General features: G+C 41.8%; 1 protein-coding gene across 1 annotated transcript in view; it reads right to left on the bottom strand.

Annotated features, from left to right (window-relative positions):
* Nucleotides 1–15,736, bottom strand: part of LOC120533439 (zinc finger protein 239-like) — a 33,752-nt gene extending 18,016 nt beyond the window's left edge. The window contains exons 1-2 of the mRNA XM_039760336.1: nt 15,340–15,736; nt 7,633–8,084 (exon numbers count right to left, since the gene is read on the bottom strand). Coding sequence (XP_039616270.1) covers nt 7,633–8,047 — 415 coding nt within the window. The 5' untranslated portion in view covers nt 8,048–8,084; nt 15,340–15,736. The remainder of the gene's footprint in view (nt 1–7,632; nt 8,085–15,339) is intronic.
* Nucleotides 15,737–22,514: the final 6,778 nt, after the last annotated feature.

Genomic DNA, 22,514 nt, shown 5'->3' with positions numbered 1-22,514 from the left:
ATTCTAACCCTTTTCCTAATCAGTGACCAGTTTTCCCTGCTAATTAACATTTTCCCCCATCACTTTAATAGCCCTGTTAGAAGAGTTCAGCCCTCTGAATGGATTCCTTTCTTAATTAAATGACAGCCAAGCAGAAATGAGATGTGAAACGAGCTAGCAGATGACCAGCTAAACTGGGGCTTCAAACTCCAACCAGTTTCACTCCAATCACTTTAATGAGAAGCCAATTGTTGCTGTTAATTAAACCTGTTATTTAATTCCATGGCTTGTTGCTGCTCTCATTCTGCCACAGCACACGTTTCAAAAACTGTTGTTTTTCTGTACTCTCTAAGAGCACCATCAAAATATTTTGGTGACCTGAAAGATCAACCTTACCAAGACCATCACCTCTCTTTAATTTCAGATACAGTGGAACCTCAGTTCACGACCATAATTCGTTCCAAAACTCTGGTCATAAACCGATTTGGTCGTGAACCGAAGCAATTTCCACCATAGGATTGTATTTAAATACAATTAATCCATTCCAGACCGTATAAACTATATGTAAATATATATATTTTTAGTTTTTAAGCACAAATATAGTTAATTATACCATAGAATGCACAGCGTAATAATAGACTAAATGTAAAAACATTGAATAACACTGAGAAAACCTTAAACAACAGAGAAAACTAACACTGCAATAGTTTGCGCTATATAGTGCTAGGAACTGCTCGCTAAAAACACTTTTTTTTTTTTTTTAATGAGTTTTAAGCACAGGGGAAAAAAAATGAACATTTGAAAAAGCCGTAATTTAATAAACCACCAAGAAAAGTAACTTTGCAACAATGCATGCTATGAACCGATCGCTGTAAACAGAACTGAAAACAAAAACAAGCATTTTCTACCTTATGCTTCCAACCCTCCCTCTCTCGCTTGCTCGCTCGCTCGCTCTCTTTCGTGTGTCTCTTATGCGAGCCTGGAGCGTGTGTGTGTGTGTGTGTCTCTCATGCGCGCCTGTGTGTGTCGTGCGCTCTCTCTCTCTCTTGCTCGCTCACTGCACAGGAAATGCACAGGGAGAGACTGATCATGTACAAACCTAAAGGGAAACTGGCTTGTTCGTATACCGAGTGTGTGGTCGTAAACCGAGGCAAAAGTTTGGCGAACTTTTTGGTCGTAAACCAAGTTGTACGTGTACCGAGACGTTCGTTAACCGAGGTTCCACTGTATTGTATAATGGGCACAGGGGAGCTGGTCATGTGGTGGATTGTTTTGTGTCTCATTGTTTGGCTGCTAATTAAAGAAAATTAAACAACAATGGGGCCTGAGTGAAGTTAAGTAAAACAAGTAATCAGCAGCAAAAACTGGTCACCAATTAAGAAGATGGTAAGAATGAAAACCTGCAGCCACTGAGGCAGTCAAGGCCTGGAGTTCATCACCCCTGATATATACTGATGTCTCCGTTTTTTTTTAAGTGCGGCTTTGACATCATGGACCATAAGGTGCAAACTAATTCAGTGTGAGCAGGAACACTCAATAAAACTGAATAAAAAAAAAAAAATCAAGTGAGGGAGAGATACAAAGAAGGCAGATTCACCAGCGTTTGTGTGTCAGCTTTTATCCCTCCAGATCAGAGAATGTCCAGTTCCACTGTCTCAAAACACCACTCACATCTCCAGTTATTCCCAGTTTCAAATAAAAACTAATAGCGTCAGATTCCTGGGTGGGGGGCGGTAGTATGTATCGTGATCATAATTTAGAGAGAATAAAAGTGAAAAAAAAAAAAAGGTTACTTTTACAAGTCCTATAAATGTACACCGTGTGTTACAGACGCAAACCAAATGTATGTGTATACTGTATAATATTAACAATAAGAGCAGCTCACTACTGAAAACGGCAAATATAGGAGACAGTGGGAATCGAACCAGTGGCCCCTTGATTACAAGTCAGCAAATCTTACAACTACGCCACGGAAGCTGTTGTCTTTTCCTTTGAACCTTTTGTGAAAGTGTTTATTTGATCTTTGATCACGTTATATAGTTTATGCCTACATTTTGTCATTTACTACTAAAATATGAAAAATGTTTCCGTTTTAAAAATGTGTTTACACAGATTATTGCAGAAGCGGAACACACATGAAATGCGTGTGTTCCAAATAACAATCTATTATTTCCACTCTAAAACTCCCCTTCACTCCCAGATAATGAATCAAGGCATGATCTTGGAGAAAATCGTGCACGTTCTAAGTTGATGGGGGGATGGAATAGCCGGCTGCTTGCTGCTCGTCTTTATCAGCACATTTACAGGACAAAGGACGCTGGCGGAGAGGTGCGAATGGATTTAAGGTGGGCCGGATCGAAGAGTTTTTTTCGTAGGCTCTGGTAATTCTAGTGTTAAGGGAACACTGAATACAAAATATCATCAAGAAATATGATAGAATAATGTCAGGGTAATGGAAGCGTAGCAAAAATTGTGAGTTGAAACAAAGGAAGAGCAGCAACAAGGTGTGGAATTAAGTAACAGGTTTAATTAATAGCAAGAATTGGCTTCTCATTAAGAAAGTGATTGGAGTGAAAATTGGATGGAGTTTAATGTTCCAGTTTAGCTGGTCATCTGTCAGCTTGTTTCACATCTCATTTCTATTTGGCTGCCATTTAATGAAGAAACTAATAACTTCAGAAGACTGAATCCGTAAAAACAGGGCTATTAAAATTAAGAGAAAAGAAATTAATTAGCAGTGAAAACAGGTCAGTGATTAGAAAAAGGGTTAGAATGAAAACCTGCAGCCCTTGCGGCCCTCCAGGACTGGAGTTGGACACCCGTGGTTTAGACTGTGAATGTTTAAACAAAGCGACCAGGACTGAGAAAGAGGAGTATAATTTTTTTTTATTTTAAGTTTGAGACAATTGTTTTTGTCGTTTTTTTGGGGACTGAAATGAAGATCAGACCACACTGTTAGGGAGAACTGACATAGAAATCCAAGGAATTTTCCAAAGGATAAACCTTCTTGCAACTGTACATTCGTGTGGCACTCTTTATCAAGAACAGGCCTAGGCCAGGTTTATACTTCACGCAACACATGCTCCAGCGGACGCTACACAAGTGTTGTACTGTTTATACTCATGCACATACTTTACGTAAATCCGGAAGATTCCACCAGGTGGCAGTGCAAGTTATCAGGGTGAGAACAGGTTTGGCTTCTGTGTTGTGAATTGCCTGAAACATCCATTAAACTCTGAGGACACCTGAAAAGGATGTTTAATGATTATATCCATCAATCCGGGAATGTACCCACGAGGCATCAGCGCATCGCAAGTTGAGCAAAAATACACAGACACACACACTGGCGTCATTTTAGTGTCACTAGATCCCCAAACCTTCACATCTTTGGAAGGAAACCGGGGCACACTGTGGAAACCCACCAGGAAAACATGAAAACTCCAGGTAAGGAACCTCCCTATTGCGAGGTACAGTGGTGTGAAAAACTATTTGCCCTCTTCCTGATTTCTTATTCTTTTGCATGTTTGTCACACAAAATGTTTCTGATCATCAAACACATTTAACCATTAGTCAAATATAAACACAAGTAAACACAAAATGCAGTTTTTAAATGATGGTTTTTATTATTTAGGGAGAAAAAAAAATCCAAACCTACATGGCCCTGTGTGAAAAAGTAATTGCCCCCTGAACCTAATAACTGGTTGGGCCACCCTTAGCAGCAATAACTGCAATCAAGCGTTTGCGATAACTTGCAATGAGTCTTTTACAGCTCTGGAGAAATGTTGGCCCACTCATCTTTGCAGAATTGTTGTAATTCAGCTTTATTTGAGGGTTTTCTAGCATGAACCGCCTTTTTAAGGTCATGCCATAGCATCTCAATTGGATTCAGGTCAGGACTTTGACTAGGCCACTCCAAAGTCTTCATTTTGTTTTTCTTCAGCCATTCAGAGGTGGATTTGCTGGTGTGTTTTGGGTCATTGTCCTGTTGCAGCACCCAAGATCGCTTCAGCTTGAGTTGATGAACAGATGGCCGGACATTCTCCTTCAGGATTTTTTGGTAGACAGTAGAATTCATGGTTCCATCTATCACAGCAAGCCTTCCAGGTCCTGAAGCAGCAAAACAACCCCAGACCATCACACTACCACCACCATATTTTACTGTTGGTATGATGATCTTTTTCTGAAATGCTGTGTTCCTTTTACGCCAGATGTAACGGGACATTTGCCTTCCAAAAAGTTCAACTTTTGTCTCATCAGTCCACAAGGTATTTTCCCAAGTGTCTTGGCAATCATTGAGATGTTTCTTAGCAAAATTGAGACGAGCCCTAATGTTCTTTTTGCTTAACAGTGGTTTGCGTCTTGGAAATCTGCCATGCAGGCCGTTTTTGCCCAGTCTCTTTCTTATGGTGGAGTCGTGAACACTGACCTTAATTGAGGCAAGTGAGGCCTGCAGTTCTTTAGACGTTGTCCTGGGGACTTTGTGACCTCTCGGATGAGTCGTCTTTGCGCTCTTGGGGTAATTTTGGTCGGCCGGCCACTCCTGGGAAGGTTCACCACTGTTCCATGTTTTTGCCATTTGTGGATAATGGCTCTCACTGTGGTTCACTGGAGTCCCAAAGCTTTAGAAATGGCTTTATAACCTTTACCAGACTGATAGATCTCAATTACTTCTGTTCTCATTTGTTCCTGAATTTCTTTGGATCTTGGCATGATGTCTAGCTTTTGAGGTGCTTTTGGTCTACTTCTCTGTGTCAGGCAGCTCCTATTTAAGTGATTTCTTGATTGAAACAGGTGTGGCAGTAATCAGGCCTGGGGTTGGCTACGGAAATTGAACTCAGGTGTGATACACCACAGTTAGGTTATTTTTGAACAAGGGGGCAATTACTTTTTCACACAGGGCCATGTAGGTTTGGATTTTTTTTCTCCCTAGATAATAAAAACCATCATTTAAAAACTGCATTTTGTGTTTACTTGTGTTATATTTGACTAATCGGTGGCGCAGTGGTAGCGCTGCTGCCTCGCAGTTAGGAGACTCGGGTTCGCTTCCCGGGTCCTCCCTGCATGGAGTTTGCATGTTCTGCCCGTGTCTGCGTGGGTTTCCTCCGGGCGCTCCGGTTTCCTCCCACAATCCAAAGACATGCAGGTTAGGTGGATTGGCGATTCTAAATTGGCCCTAGTGTTTGCGTGTGTTTGTGTGTGTCCTGCGGTGGGTTGGCACCCTGCCCAGGATTGGTTCCTGCCTTGTGCCCTGTGTTGGCTGGAATTGGCTCCGGCAGACCCCCGTGACCCTGTATTCGGATTCAGCGGGTTAGGAAATGGATGGATGGATGGATGGATATTTGACTAATGGTTAAAGGTGTTTGATGATCAGAAACATTTTGTGTGACAAACATGCAAAAGAATAAGAAATCAGGAAGGGGACAAATAGTTTTTCACACCACTGTAGCTGTGTGTAATTATTAACAGTTTTCATTATTAAATGAAGTTAACGACTTATCTGTAAAATGTAACATATATACTTTAATGCATTTCATCATGAAAGTGGTATCCAGTATAAATCTAAGGATTCTAAATGTGCAGAGAGCTGGAATATCATAAATGTAACGTGTTCTGTGTGGGGATTGCTGCTGTCCGTTCAGGTGGAAGTCTAAAAAGCACGTAGCGATTAACAACTGTGTCAGTTTTAAGATGACATTTACGACAGTCTACTTTAATGATAAAGTAAACTACGAGGCTAAAGTGGACATTTAGAGATTAAAGCCAAAATATCAACTTTATTCACAAAATAGACCTTTTCACCGTGTTCTTAATTTTTTTTTTTCTCTGTGGCTCAAATACGCCACCATACATTCTGAAAAGAAAAGGCACAGATGATGGTATGTGAGACTTTTAAAATCGGGAATATACGACACTTGAATAAAAAGCACCACGAATGCATTACTGTGTCGGCGTTGTGCTTCACCACATGGAACCATTCAGCAAACATCACAGCAGGCACATCAATCCCCAAGGATCCACAAAGCAGCTTTCTGTCACATGTAGATAGTAAACAGAGACTCTGACGTCACATTCAGACTTTTATCACACTGTGCCCCCCGACGTTTTGCTGGTACTGCAACTAGCGCATGTGTCGCGTTCATTTCTGAGGACCTGCTCAGAGGAAGCGTCAGATGAACACTGGGAACGTGATGCAGCCATGATGCATACACGCACTGAGCGAGAAGTATAAATGAGCCCTTAGGACAGGGTTCTCCAACACGTCGCTCGCGAGCTACCGGTAGCTCGCCAAAGGGTCGATGAGTCCAACATAAATTTGAAAACCTGATTAGTCAAATTAGGGGTGGGCAGTCTTTCCAAAACATCATATCACGATCCTTTTAACATAAAATCACGATCCACATTCTGAATAGCAATCTGTGTTTTCAATGTGGCATACACTTGAGAATATTCGGACTCAAACTTGTCAAGACCTCAGTAACACTTTATTTTAAATACGAAACAAAGTTGAATTCAATTGTTCTCTCATTCGCTAGCTAAGCGGAGTTAAGGAACACACCCTGAAGCTGGCGAGTGAGTGAGGAAGGCCCCTCCTTTCAGCCTGCTGCCTCTCTCTTGGATTCGCAAAAATAAATTAGTAACGCATGCAAACTCTGATACAAAGCGAAATGAGAGAAGTCACAAAATCAACCGGAATGTTCAAGCAAATTATAGAAAAAAAAGCCAATCTAAATCTGTTAAAGTAGTTCTCTCATGAACAGCGGACAGACAGACATACAAACAGAGAGACACTGGATTTTATATATTAGTAAACCTTCAAAATAATGTGCAGTTAAAGTCTCAACTGCATTCTCAGCATTTCTGGAGTTTAGTAGAGCCCGATAACTATAAGAATCTTCACCAAGTAGCTCTGAAAATGTCTGCTTTGTTTGGGTCACCGCACCTCTGTAAGTCTGACATGAATGTCATGAAAATCAAAGTTCAGAGCAAGACTGACAGACGAACATTGAAATGACTCCATGAGAGTGAACCTCAGTGGCTCCACTCCACCATAGACCTCAGTGCCAGTCGTCTGACTAACTAAAAAACACATCACACGTGCAACTGGACCTGTGAATAAAGTGAACCAGTGACATGTGACAAAATGAAGACGTCATATCTGTGTATTTGGAATTGCATTGTTTTGACAGCATTCATGTTTTAATCCCTTAGTGTGAGATACACTCGAAAATGCATGCAGACAAACAAAATGCACTTACAGGTGAACTAAATATTTTGTTTGTGATGTTTTAATGCAAAATGAGAGTTGTGGACACCCAACATTTTGTAAATGTGCAGGCAAAACAAGCTTATTCAGTTTGTTTGGGTTGAAATAAGCTATGAGAATAAATGTTAGAAAACACGAGTAGCTTTCAGCCATTTTGATTTTGTTAAAGTAGCTCTCAGGGGAAAAAAGGTTAAGAGACCCCCTGCCTTAGAGTGTTTGCATAACGTTACAACCATAATGGAAGAACAGCAGATCACCTTACAGCAGCATAGAGGAACTTTCACACGACACTAAACACACAATAAAACTGTGCATCCCCATTTCTAGGTTTCCCCTAACAAGCACTAGACTGCCATTTAAGGTCATTGACCGTATTTGTTTTTACTTACCTGTTCCAGATTTCTCTGAAAGCGGCTGATCTTCTAGAGTTTCTTCACTCTCTTCTGTGTCAGACAGTGATGATTCAGACTTCACATTGATAGAAGACTCTGGAGATGAAAAGTGTGTGCTTTGATAAGAGGCTAACGTGGTCGCTGCATCATCTTGATATCCATAATGATGGGTGTCTTCCTTAATGCCCTCCACACTTGTGAGGATGTCAGTCACACTGTTGACAGAGTTCTCTTCAGGCTCTTCTTTAATGGCCACTGACCAGAATTCACAGTCCTCCTCCTCTTCCTTAATTCCCAGACTCTCCTGTTTAGGGTGGACAGGCTCCCATTCACAGTCCTCCTCCTTAACATTTATGATCCTTGTCTCCATGACATTTAGGTCAACCTCACACATCTCCTCTTTTATATCCATCTGGATGGTTCAGTAAACTGCAGCTTTTTCTCTCTCTCTGTTGAAAGAAAAAAAAAATCAGGATTTAATTCCATCTAAATTGCATCTTTCAGATCTAATTACATTTAATTTTCATTTTATAACACCCACTCCGTTACAGTTTAGGTCAAGTCAGACAGTTCTCAGCTCTTTGACAGTAACTCATCACTCTTTGTATCAAATGGTCAGGAGGAAAACAAATCTGGGAGTGAAGTGAAGGTCCACCAGGCAGGAAGAAGAAGAGCATCTCGTAAAGTGGTGGCATAGCAGCACTCAGGCCTGGCGTTAGAGAGACAGCAATAATTAAGAGCTCACAAGGTGCACCTCCCAGCATGCACAAGAACATGTATTATGGGATGTTAGTGTGTTTTCCCTCGTTTCTTATTTTCCTTAAGGAGTTATAATAATGGCAATAGCTGAGAATTTCTAATATGCCAAATTGGTCACAAAGTGTGCATTAATGACTAGAGGTGGGTTTATCTGCATTTGACTTGCATTGTGTGTTTGTTATATGTTAAGACGCAATGTTGTTTAAAGTGTACTGTTTAGCGTTTATAAATCGGGAATGTGCCTTAGTGTTATTTACATTCAGCAATGTTCTTTCAATAATAGTTTATATTGTTACATTAGTGTACTTTACTGTAAGTTTATTGATACGGTTTACTGATTTGGGTCTCATACTGCCGATAAGCTAGTGCCTAATTGAAGTAATACTGACATCTAGTGAAATTTTGTGTAATTTACCAATACGTCTTAGGTACAGGTAGTCCACAGGTTATGGACATCCGACCTACGACTTACGAATGGAGCCACAGCTGTGACGCATGCGCCTCAGAAACTGCCGCTCCATCATCTTCGGCCTGGGGACGCTGCAAGCGGTGGCTGGACGGAGGCTGGAGGGGGTCGATTTCACTGCTCGCACAGTGTAGTGTCCCTCAGATGGCTCCCGGCGCCAAGCGGTGACCTGTGCTCCATAGTCACCAGTGCCACATCTATCGCTTGTGTGCAGGACGGAGGCTTGATGGGGCGGTTCACTGCCTGCCCACTATGCCGCTGCAGCTACTGCTCCTGACTGGACGCAGGCTGGATGGAGTGGAGGGGGGGGCGTTTCACTGACCGCCCACCACACACGGCTGCCCCGTTCATTTTTGATGGGCGACTGATAATGTTGCAAGCGGTGGCCATTGAGGGTGAACAGGGAGGCAGGGGGTATAGCATTGTAGTGTGCCTTGGGTGGCTGCCTGTTGAATGGGGGCGGTGGTGGGTAATTCACTAGCCGCCATTGGCCTCACTGTGTTCGTTCTCGGTGGGCAGATGCTGCAGGCAGCATACTGTAGTGGAGGTGACTGTGTGGTGGGCGAGTGATGAACTGCCTCTCGCCACCCCCATTCATTCTCAATAGCAAGCCTGCTTGTACGGGTACGCACATAGCAGGAAGAGGTCTCTTGTCAGTACATCAGACGTGTTGACGACGGGTGACTTCCTGCTGTGATAAGCGTGTACAGTGGGCTATCGCTCAGGGGAAGGAGGAAAAAAATGAAAAGTGCTCACTTTGACTTAAGGCAGAAGCGCAGTCAGCATCTCAAAGGCCGGCACAGCTATGCACGCGCGCCGGCTGCTCGACTTTAATAGTATTTTTGCAGGGCAGGAGACACCACTTTTTGCAGACACGTTCACGTGATCAAAAGTCTCTGCGCTCTTTAGAGGTCTTGCTTGTTCTCTGCGTACTGCGTTCATAGTCAGTTCACGTGAGCCGCTCGGAGTACATGCATCGAAGCTTCTGAGCTGTGCCTGTGCTATCTCGTGCGATCTGGCGATGTCCACGGCTCTATTTAATGTTAGCGAAGACCCGGCACTTAAAAAGTTTCTCTCGCAGTTTCACTGAGTTTGTGTCAAACACCACCCTGACCATCTCATCTTCGTCTGAATATTTAGTGGTAGAGTGCTTCTATTGGAGTGCCGCTGAGGGACGGCCTTATATGGGCAGGCACTTGATTACGTGGGAGGCGTGATGATGCAAGACGCAAGATGCAACTCCGCCTCACACGGCGACCGAGCTGCCCGCTATGGCCGTATACAATATACGAAAGTAGGTTCCAGTTATGACCGTTACGCGTAGAATTTAGAAATGATATCTGCCTAACTTTTGTAAGTAAGCTGTGAGGAGTGAGCCTGCCAAATTTCAGCCTTCTGCCTACATGGGAAGTTGGAGAATTAGTGATGAGTCAGTCAGTCAGTCAGGGCTTTGTCTTTTATTAGTATAGATACACACACACATACATACATATACAGTATATGTATGAATAAGAGAGAGAGAGAAAGAAAGAGAGAGAGAGGGACACATCACAGATGGAGATGGAGAGAGAGAGAGAGAGAGAGAGAGATACAACAACATTTATTTATATATCACATTTTCATACAAAAAGTAGCTCAAAGTGATTTACATAATGAAGAAAATAAAAGACAACATAAGAAATTAAAATAAGACAACATTAGTTAACATAGAAAAGGAGTGAGGTCCGATGGCCAGGGTGGACAGAAAAAACAAAAAAAAAACTCCAGATGGTTGGAGAAAAATAAAATCTGCAGAGGTTCCAGGCCATATAGACATAACAGATGGAGAGAGAGAGAGAGAGAAAAATATGGATATCTTTATCTCTTTCTCTATAAAGATAGATCGAGAGATAGACAGAGAAATAGACAGACTGACAGGCAGATAGAGCTAGAGAGAGAGATTTTTTAACAGTTTATTGAATTTATTAAAAGCAAGTAACATTCCATAGAAGCAAGTCAAACCTGACAAAGCTTCGTTCAAATCAAATCAACTCTCACCCATGAGAGAGACAGAGCTAGGCCGAGAGTGTAAAACTTTAAGAGTAGGGAAAAAAAATAAAGGGAAGACAATTCTCTTCCTCAATTTAAATGCTTATTCAAAAATCCTGCCAGGTTTTTAAACTGTTTTGTGCAGATCATCTAAGTGTGAATTTGATTTTTTTCCAATTTCAAATAGTAAATAACATCAGTTACCCACTGACTTAGAAGAGGTGAGTTAGGATTCTTCCAGCTGAGCAAGACAAGTCATGTGCCAATAGTGAAGAAAAGGCAATTAGAGTTTGTTTGTTCTTCTCCACTTTAAGCCCCTCTGTGAGCCCACCAAGCACAGCGGTTAGTGAATTAGGAGGGATTGTGATACCAGGGCTGTCTGATGAATGCTAATTTGGTGCAGGGCCAAAACATGAGGCCTAGTGAAGCTGTGCCTTGATTGCAACATTCACAGGTTGGCTCTTGCCCTGGAAATATTTTGGACAATTTTAAACGAGACAGATGTGCTGGAGAGAAGATTTTAAGCTGCATAATTAGACGCTGTTATATCAGTACAAGCTGTTCCAGAAAACTCCTGTCTGTCCATTTTCAAGTCAAACTCAACAAAACTAAATTCATATCAACCCCCACCAATGAGAAAGAGAGGGAGGCAGAAAGGCCAACAGTCAGTGTTAAAATAACAGAGTTGTAAAGAGAGAAAGGAGTCTTCACCCCCAATATAAAAGCGGATTCTAAAACGTTATTGATTACACCCTGCCAGGTTTTTAAAACCGTTCTGCACAGATCCTCTAAGTGAGAATTTCAGAGAGTATATAACAACAGCTACCCACTGACTTGAGAGGGGAGAGTTAGACTTGTCTTGCTCAGCTGGAAGAATCCTATGTGCCAATAGCGAAGTAAATGCAATCACAGTTTGTTTGTCCTTCTCCACTTTAAGCCCCTCTGTGAGCCCACCAAACACAGCTGTTAGTGAATTAGGAGGGACTGCGACACCGAGGCTGTCTGATGAATGTTAAATTAGGCGCAGGCCCAAAACATGAGGCCTAGTGAAGCTGTGCCTTGATTGCAACATTCACAGGTTGGCTCTTGCCCTGGAAACATTTTGGACAATTTTAAACGAGACAGGTGTGCTGGAGAGAAGATTTTAAGCTGCATAATTAGACGCTGTTATATCAGTACACGCTGTGCCAGAAAACTCCTGTCTGTCCATTTCCTTAACCCTCATATCCACGTCAAAATTGCATGGATGCTGGCGCCTACACCAGGAATCATTGAGCACAAGGCAGGAACAAAAAAATCAAGCAGGGAGCCAGTCTGCCACAGGGTGAACACACACACACACGGCTCAGTGCCAGTCCACCTAACTTGACTGTCTTTGCAACTCCATTTCAGTGTTGCCAGTTCTGCATTTTCTTTATCCAGCTAAGCCACTTTTGATTTGCATCTGCAGGGGGAAATAAAAGGGCTTTCGTGGGTGGTGTTTTCTTGGCTACTTCTTTAAAAGCAATACTGTATTTTAGGCTATTTTACAACACCCCCAAACACACACACACACTCCACCTCATTTTTACCCTACTTTTCATTCATCTGGCACACCTTCCACTTGTACTGTATATGTTCTTGACCACTGTAAACTCTACGTTAGGGACAGCCGTGTGATGGGATGTGTACCCTTTCTATCAATCTGAATTAACGCTGAGGGGACAGGGGAGCCCCACCTTCCCAGGGGCTGTGATGGGATGTAATTAACTATCTCTCACCTTCCAGTGTGGCATTTCATCTGCATCAGGTATTGAGATATTTGTTTGGGGCAAATCGCTATGTTTAAGCTGTCTTTGGACTATAAATATATATATTTTTTTTACCTCGCCACTATGTCTAATACAACAGAAACACAAACTGAAGTCATCGGGATATGAGAAGAAAAACAAGTGTAACTGTGCAGGGCAGGAACAGACTATGGGCCATCATAGGGCAGCTTAATTTGTACCCAGAACCATAATCATGTCCAATAATAGTCATGTCCAGTTTAATTTATACAGAAAATTTAAAACACCACAAGTCAACCAAAGTGCTGCACAGCTCCCATAACTTCACCAAATACATATATAGATACAGTAAATAAATATACCAAAAATAAACACATACAAGTTTAAACAGATAAAAGCAAAATGAGAGGCTATCAGGCTGGATTTAAAAGAGCCCAAAGCAGTGCGAACCTCAGATAAAAACACAGACGATTTGAAAGCTTTGGGGCAGCTGCTGCAAAAACACGACCCCTCTAAGCTGAAGTCTACACTGATAACGTCTGGTCACAGGACCTCAGTGGCTGTGAAGGAGAGTAAGGGTGTAAGAGGTCAGTGACATAAGAGGGGGCTAAACCATTTAGGGAGTAAGAAAACAAACAAACAGTCAGATTTTAAACTCACTCGGCCCTGGAGGAAGCCAGTGAACTGAAGCTAAGCCAGGTGTGAAGTGATTCGGCGTTCGTGTGCCCGTTAGGAGTCTGGCAACAGCGTATTGGACGAGCGAGGGATGACCGATTAACTGCAGTGTGTAAGGAGTTCTAACAGTCAAGCTGAGAAGAGACAAACACACTCATTCGTTTTTCAAAATCAAGTACAGAAAGGAAGCAAATACACAAAGCTAACAGAAACAGGCTGTAACAATGGAGTCAATCTGTTCATCAAACCTGAGGGCATCATCACAAATCACACCAACACACTACTGTGAAATGTTCACCGCAGGTCACACAAAACACCAAGATCAATTGGAGGAGCACAAGCAAGATCAGAAGGTGCAAAACACACAATCTGTTTGTTAGTCATTTAAACTCAGAACATTTAGTGACACCCATCTTTTAAATTTTTCCAGACATTCTAAGAAAGGTTTAAGAGATTTTTTTTTAATCTGTTTCAGTGGAGGATATTATCTGTGCATCATCTGCATAGCAATGGAAAGAAATAATATGTTAAAAAATAAATCTTAAGGGCAGCCTGCACAATGAGTTTGGTTTACCAGTCCACTAAACTTGGGCATCTATAGAATAAGGGTGGAAACAAAAAAAAAAAAACGACACACATGGAAACTGCATTTAGAGTGTAAAATTAATTCTGCTGAAACTGAAAGACACAAACACTAACAATTATCTAATAATCATCAACTGGCATTACTGGTTCGGAGCTGTAGCACCAAAACTTTTTTTTTCCATTTAATTTATTAAAAGCCTGTAACATTCCATACAATCAAGTCAAACTTAATAAAACTGAATTCAAATCAACCCTCACCCATGAGGCCAACAGCCAGAGTAAAACTACTGAGAATAGTAAAGAGAGAAAGGAGTCTTCACTCCCAATATAAAAGCGGATTCTAAAACGTTATTGATTACATCCTGCCAGGTTTTCAAAACAGTTCTGAACAGATCCTCGAAGTGAGAATTTCAAACAGTACATAACAACAGTTACCCACTGACTTAGAATAGGAGAGTTAGGATTTTTCCAGCTGAGCAAGACAAGTCTACGTGCCAGTAGTAAAGAAAATTACAGCTTGTTTGTCCTTCTCCACTTTAAATCCATCTGGAAGAAAACCAAGCACAGCTGTTAGTGGATTAGGAGGGATTGCGACACCAGGGCTGTCTGAAAGGCATTGAAAGATTTTGCTCCAGAAAGATGTTAATTCGGTGCACGCCCAAAACACGCCCCCCTTTTTTAAACCTGTATCATATGCGTGAAGAAAAAAAAATGTATAATTGTTTATCCGTGCAGTGCATGCTGACTACGTTGCATTAAGCAGTCTCAGAATATTAGGCCAATCATATAAGTACACATACACTGATTATGGATGCCCGTCTTTAACAGATACGAACATTCCATTTAGACTTCACCAGGCTTGTTAACGGAGGGATACCGGCACGACACTTTTCTCTCGCCTTATACATTTGTTTTCGTTCTCAGCTCGCATGCACTTCGACTACTCTCCGTGGCCACGGACTTCAGGTTAATTCGGTTTCGTTGCAGTGTTTTTCTAATCAGAAATGTAAAGCCCAACTGATTTCTCGTTGCTCTTTCGAAAGCCGACCGGTGACAAAACTTCAAACTGAACACCGCGGACTGACAGAAGAGAACGAAAAGTGGAAAACCAAGCGCTGCGTGGGTGGAATCGCCTCCCCCTCGCGTTTGGCGATTCGGGAAGGACACGAGTGAAGGAAGACACGGAAAGAAATGAACTGGAGGGGGTGGCGGCCTGTCTGAGCGACGTGAAATAGAAATGGCACTCGAACATGAGAAGTGAGCCAAAAGCACGCAGGATAGAGAGGGGATTTACTCGAGCAAAAGGTCGGTGGCGTGTTGGTTGAAGAGAACGCGCTGCTCGCCTCTGATACAGTAACTGAATGGAGCGGATGAAAACCTCACTCAACCATAAAGTGCAGAGACCAAACCACAGGTACTTACCCACTGTCTCTCGGCGATGGTGTTATTTCTAAACTGATTCAGTCTCCTGCTTCGCTCAGTCGGCAATCACCTCCCGTCTCCTGCACCGCACAATGCGAGACAACAGGGTGACTTCTGTTTCCGTCGCCTCGCCCGAATGACGTGGCTGTTTGGAGAACCGAGAGTCCACCAACGCGCGTGCGCAATAAACCGAGACCACGCCCCCTGCCTTCCACAGTCCGCCCCGCGACCTCCCACAGTCTGTAGAAAGAGGAGAACAGCAGCAGCTGTACAGCTTTGGCAGTTCGGAAAAGAAAAGGAGCTGAAAACGTTTACCGGCCGGAACAATGGCAAGAAAGAATCACAGTATATTTAAGGAAACGTTGGAGCCATTAAACAAAACTAGTGACATATACGATTATATATTGCCTACGATCGTCATTATTATATCTTTTAAGTACTGTATATTATTTAAATGAATTGTTTTCTTTGTATTTCTTTTTAATATTTGCCTCATTATTTAAGCTATATCAACTTTTTAACTTATTTATGAGCTGTTATGTAGTATGTTAGTGTACAATATCAGACGTATTTATGTTTATCCTCGTCACTAACATTTGTTACATATTATTTAACTTGATTTTTTCGTAGTTAAGTTAGTCATTTATAAATGCACGATAGCGATTTCTGCCAAATTAACATTACATATTATTTCTGGCTTGATTTCCACATCCACATTTCTCCATAAAGGCAGAGAATATAAAGCCAGCATTGATTATATTGATTAAGTGTCCAAATGAGTCCAAGTGCCCTCTTTGTAAAGAGCAGGGAGACCACAGCAGCCTGATGCCTCACCTTCAGAGCCATGAGGCCCGCGTTGTAAAGGAAATTATGTAAGTATTGTGTTTTATTTTAAAAAATGACACTGAGCTACTTTACTATGCAGACAATGCTGATTGTTAGATTTCTAAATTAGAACGTTTTAAATACAGTTTAAAAAGATGAGCTAATCCTGCATTTGCTATTGTTTGGCAGGATTTACTATCTACAGATGCAGCACAGAGTGTCTCACACAAGTAGCCATTTCCATTATTTTTGTTTAAAGGTCACTGGCAATGAGAAAAAGATCTCAATCAATATATCAGAAAAGGAGTGGAAAATAGCAATTCAGAGAATTCACTCAAGCTGCATATGCGCAAAGCATACAATTATCCATCCATTATTCAACCCGCTATATATCGCAACCACAGGGTCACGGGGGTCTGCTGGCGCTAATCCCAGCCAACACAGGGCACAAAGCAGAAAATAAACCCCGGACAGTGCGCCACCCCACCACAGGGCACACACACACATCCACCAAGCACACACTAGGGACAATTTAGAATCACCAATGCTCCTAACCTGCATGTCTTTGGACTGTGGGAGCAAACCCACATAGACACGGGGAGAACATGCAAACTCCACGCAGGGAAGACCCGGGAAGCGAAATCAGGTCTCCTAACTGCGAGGAAGCAGTGCTACCCACTGCGCCACCGTGCCACCCATACAATTATTCAACTCAAAATTATATAATCGAGCACATCTGTCTCACTTAAAACTGTCCAAAATGTTTCCAGAGTAGGATCCAACCTATGAACGCTGCAATCAAGTCCCGGCTTCACTGGGTCGCATGTTTTGGGCCTGCACCAAATTAACATCATTATGGACCAAAATTTTTAAGTGCCTTTCAGACAGCCTCGGTGTCACAATCCCTCCTAACTCACCAGCAGCTGTGTTTGGTGTCCTTCCAGATGGGCTTAAAGTGGAGAAGCACAAACAAACTGATTGCATTCACTACACTATTGGCACGCAGAAATTATACTATTTGAAATTGGAAAAAATTCAAATTCTCAGTTAGAGGGTCTGTGCAGAACTTTTTTCAAAACCTGGCAGGATCTAATCAATAATATTTTAGAATAAGCTCTTTAAGCACCGAGGAAGCAGTTCTCTCCGCATTTCTTTTTCTTCTCCATTTATCTTTATCCGCCTATTAAACCCATCAATGAATTTATATTTCAAAGCTTTAAGTTTTACTCCGTTGGCCATGCTCTCTTTCTCAGGGGTGGGGGTCGATTTGTTTTCAATCCTATTTTTTTGTAAAAATTGATATATTTGTATGGAATGATTACAATAAAATGTAAAAAAAAGTCATTTACAACAGTTTACTGTATATCAGTAGTTAATTTTTTTTCTTTGATTAATTTTTAACTCTTTGTGTTTGGGCCTTTCAAGTCAGATGAATAGCCACAAATGCGGAGAAAACTGCTTCCTCGGTGCTTAAAGAGCTTATTCTAAAATATTATTGATTAGATCCTGCCAGGTTTTGAAAAAGTTCTGCACAGACCCTCTAACTAAGAATTTGATTTTTTTCCAATTTCAAATAGTATAATTTCTGCGTCTGCGGTGACTTGGCACCCTGCCCGGGATTGGTTCCTGCTTTGCGCCCTGTGTTGGCTGGGATTGGCTCCAGCAGACCCCCGTGACCCTGCAGTTAGGATATAGCGGGAAATGGATGGATGGATGGATGATTTCTGCGTGCCAAGAGTGTAGTGAATGCAATCCCAGTTTGCTTTGTTTCATGTACAGTAGCTGGTATGACCATTTCATATTATAACTATATTTTGTGTATGTCTGTATTTAATGTTGTGTCCAGATGACCATTTTGTGGTTTCTCTGTAGAATGCACTGCAAGTCTTCCCTCAGACCCCCTTCGAATTTGAACTTTAGTCATCTCTTCTTTCATTGTAGCATTTGTGGAGGGAGGATTATATCCGATTGTGGGCTCCTATTTTTGGCACCTTCTATAATTTGTTTTAGATATTTGTGTTCTGTTATGTTTATTTGATTATATTTGTATTATTTTTTACTTTTAGCATACTGTTCCTAGTGGTTTTGATGTTCCATAAACCCCCACCTTTCAAAATCCACATATTTTAAATGCATGTTTGTAATGGTTAACTTAAATATTTTTGTAACATTAAACTCCTTTTAACATAACGGGACTCTGCTCAGTCCTCTTTAGTATGACATGCTGGCTTTGAGGAAGTGCGGGTGTAGAATGTTGTTTGAGAACTCAAGCGCTAAACGAAGTTTCAATTTTCTTTAATAACTTTACTTCAGTGCTGTGGCGATGTGACAATTATGCTTAGCTATGTTGTAGATCAAGTACAAATAAACAGAATGTTTACCATTATAAACATAATGCTTCTTTTTGAAATCACTGAGGTAACTGCTCACATTGGACTGAGTGAGCAAACACTCTTCTAAATGAAGGCCAAGAACCCAACAAAATGTTAGAAATTACCAGGGACGTACAATCAGGGAAGGCATCCTGAAAAGTAAAAATAATAAAAAAAAAAAAACTAATAATGATAACATAAAATAAATGTGTCCACTGGTTTGTGCTATAAATTTGTTTTCTGTGTAATTCCGATATTTTTTATAGTCAAACTCGCACTGCGCATTTCCTGTTCAAATACTGGGGAGCAACGCGGGGTGCCGCAGCGACGAGTCTCCCCTCCCCTCGAACTGCGCTCTCCCTCACACACGGGGTTGATTCAATTGTCGCGTGCCTGTTGCTGCCTCTCTGTGTGTCGCCTATATAAGGTTTGCAGGCACGTTTATTATACACCCTGACTTTCCACAGTCTGGCTAATATCTTTAATGAATGTGTTTGACATATTTAGCCTTGCTGATCGGACATTAAACCGCAGTGAAAAGGCACAAGGTGAGCAGACAGTACCGTCCTGCCCTGAAGGGGGCGCATGTGAGCCCAACAGGTGCTCGCTGTTGCTGTTCTTCTGCGCCAATACGTTAGCGATATGAGAAAGTGAAAAGCACAGCAGCGGTCCGTTTATTTTTGTTTTGTGTTCCTACTGACTGCCAAAATGGAAGATTAAGATTTTTAAAAACTAAAGGAAAATAAGGAGGATTTTTACAAGAAAGTGACGGAGATTGTAATTTCAACGGCAACTTTTAGAACGCTTCGAGGGTGCGGAGCTAATGCGCTCTCTTCTCTCCGCCGTCTCTCACCGCTATAAATGTAACGTACTTATTTTAGCTAAATACATGCCTTACCTGTCTGTGTGTGTGTAAAGAATGTAAATGAGATATGAAACATAACCACTAGTCACTGTGCATGTGGCTGCCAATGGAAAAGTGAATAAGCTGCTCTTTTGGGATCCTACATTTATAAATCTCACTCTGAACGAGTCACCAGCCATGAACCTCACCGCATGTCACTGTATGGAAGGTACAGAAATGATGCCCAGCCTGGACATGCAGTGGCATTGTTTGTGCTTGTTCTTTTGGTTCATGTTCAACATTTCCTTAGGTAACTATTACTTTTTTCAAGTTTATTCACTATTGAGCCATTAATGAAAAGACAGAAGATGGGTAAAGTGAAAAACAAAAAAGTTGCTATTCCATAGCACTGAGTTAATGGAGATTTCAAATCTTTTCTTTCAGAAGAGAAGTCAGCTTCCCTTCTCTAACAATCCAGTGCAAGGCACTGACGAGCAGGTACAGACAACTCATTTTATAAACTTCCACAAGAAAAAGGAATTACATTTTGTTTACACTGGCTTAAAAGGCTTACTATATAGTCAATAAAATGTACGAGAAGACTTGTAATGTTGGTCTCGGATGCATACTGTTAATTGTTAACGAGTAGGAGTCAAAGCCTAAAAGACCAAAAGCCTGTGTTACGTCTTCTGACACAGAAATACAACTCTTAAAGGCCTTAAAACATTTGAAATGCATTGTGTGCTATGTTAATAATAGCATATTGTAAGAAACATGGAAGGCCTGTAGAATCTGTGATCGAAAGCGGCAATGCTAATAATGTGTAACATACAGTGGCTTGCAAAAATATTCGGCCCCCTTGAACTTTTCCACATTTTGCCACATTACAGCCACAAACATGAATCAATTTTATTGGAATTCCACGTGAAAGACCAATACAAAGTGGTGTACACGTGAGAAGTGGAACGAAAATCATACACGATTCCAAACATTTTTTACAAATAAATAACTGCAAAGTGGGGTGTGCGTAATTATTCAGCCCCCTGAGTCAATACTTTGTAGAACCACCTTTTGCTGCAATTACAGCTGCCAGTCTTTTAGGGTAGGTCTCTGCCAGCTTTGCACATCTAGAGACTGAACTCCTTGCCCATTCTTCTTTGCAAAACAGCTCCAGCTCAGTTAGATTAGATGGACAGCGGTTGTGAACAGTAGTTTTCAGATCTTGCCACAGATTCTCGATTGGACTTTGACTGGGCCATTCTAACACATGGATATGTTTCGTTTTAAACCATTCCATTGTTGCCCTGGCTTTATGTTTAGGGTCGTTGTCCTGCTGGAAGGTGAACCTCCGCCCCAGTCTCAAGTCTTTTGCAGACTCCAAGAGGTTTTCTTCCAAGATTGCCCTGTATTTGGCTCCATCCATCTTCCCATCAACTCTGACCAGCTTCCCTGTCCCTGCTGAAGAGAAGCGCCCCCAGAGCATGATGCTGCCACCACCATATTTGACAGTGGGGATGGTGTGTTCAGAGTGATGTGCAGTGTTAGTTTTACGCCACGCATGGAACTTTCTGGCCAAAAAGTTCCATTTTGGTCTCATCGGACCAGAGCACCTTCTTCCACATGTTTGCTGTGTCCCCCACATGGCTTGTGGCAAACTGCAAATGGGACTTGTTATGGTTTTCTGTTAACAATGGCTTTCTTCTTGCCACTCTTCCATAAAGGCCAACTTTGTGCAGTGCACGACTAATAGTTGTCCTATGGACAGATTCCCCCACCTGAGCTGTAGATCTCTGCAGCTCGTCCAGAGTCACCATGGGCCTCTTGGCTGCATTTCTGATCAGCGCTCTCCTTGTTCGGCCTGTGAGTTTAGGTGGACGGCCTTGTCTTGGTAGGTGGTTTACAGTTGTGCCATACTCCTTCCATTTCTGAATGATCGCTTGAACAGTGCTCCGTGGGATGTTCAAGGCTTTGGAAATCTTTTTGTAGCCTAAGCCTGCTTTAAATTTCTCAATAACTTTATCCCTGACCTGTCTGGTGAGTTCTTTGGACTTCATGGTGTTGCTGCTCCCAATATTCTCTTAGACAACCTCTGAGGCCGTCACAGAGCAGCTGTATTTGTACTGACATTAGATGACACACAGGTGCCCTCTATTTAGTCATTTGCACTCCTCAGGCAATGTCTATGGGCAACTGACTGCACTCAGTCCAAAGGGGGCTGAAGAATTACGCACACCCCACTTTGCAGTTATTTAGTTGTAAAAAAATGTTTGGAATCATGTATGATTCCCGTTCCACTTCTCACGTGTACACCACTTTGTATTGGTCTTTCACGTGGAATTCCAATGAAATTGATTCATGTTTGTGGCTGTAATGTGACAAAATGTGGAAAAGTTCAAGGGGGCCGAATACGTTTGCAAGCCACTGTATTAACGATATACTATATGCTATTTTTTCTCCTTTTTTTTTTTTTGCACTCCTTGTAAATGTAAAGGAAAAGGCTATAAGCTTTACGATGACCATTTAAAGATTTTTTTTTTCTTTCATAAAACGTATTACAGCAACACAGAATCTGTCAGCATTTTAAGGAAGCAGAGCAGTGGTGTGCTGAGAATAAATCTGTGTTCAGAGTTTGAGTCTCACTCCCGTCGTTACTGTCAAAGGAGAAAGACAACATCAAGAAGTGAAATGTGATTGGCTATCTGAATTTACAGAAGAAGACTACAGAGAATATGTCCTTAGACCCTTTAACTTCCTTTCTTCATATATGGAAGATACACATCTGTTTTTAGATAATATGAGAGGAAAAAGGAGTACCAAGTTCCTTGGTGTGCACATAACTGAGGAACTTACGTGGACACATAACACCTCATCACTAATCAAGAAAGCCCAGCAGAGACTACACTTCCTGAGGCAAGTGAAGAGAGCACGTCTTCCCCCTTCTGTCCTCGCCATGTTCTACTGATGCACCATAGAGAGTGTGCTGACCAGCTGCATCACTGTCTGGTATGGCGACTGCAACATATCCGACCGCAAGCACCTGAAAAGGATAGTGAAGACAGCAGAGAACATTATTGGGGTGCCTCTCCCTTCACCACAGCACATATTTTACAAAAACAGTGTCCACAAGGCCTACA

The sequence above is a fragment of the Polypterus senegalus genome, chromosome 8 (genome assembly GCF_016835505.1).
Source record: "Polypterus senegalus isolate Bchr_013 chromosome 8, ASM1683550v1, whole genome shotgun sequence".
Taxonomy (NCBI): Eukaryota; Metazoa; Chordata; class Cladistia; order Polypteriformes; family Polypteridae; genus Polypterus; species Polypterus senegalus.
Note: the sequence above shows the minus strand (reverse complement) of the source record. Positions and strands in the feature narration are given on the sequence as shown.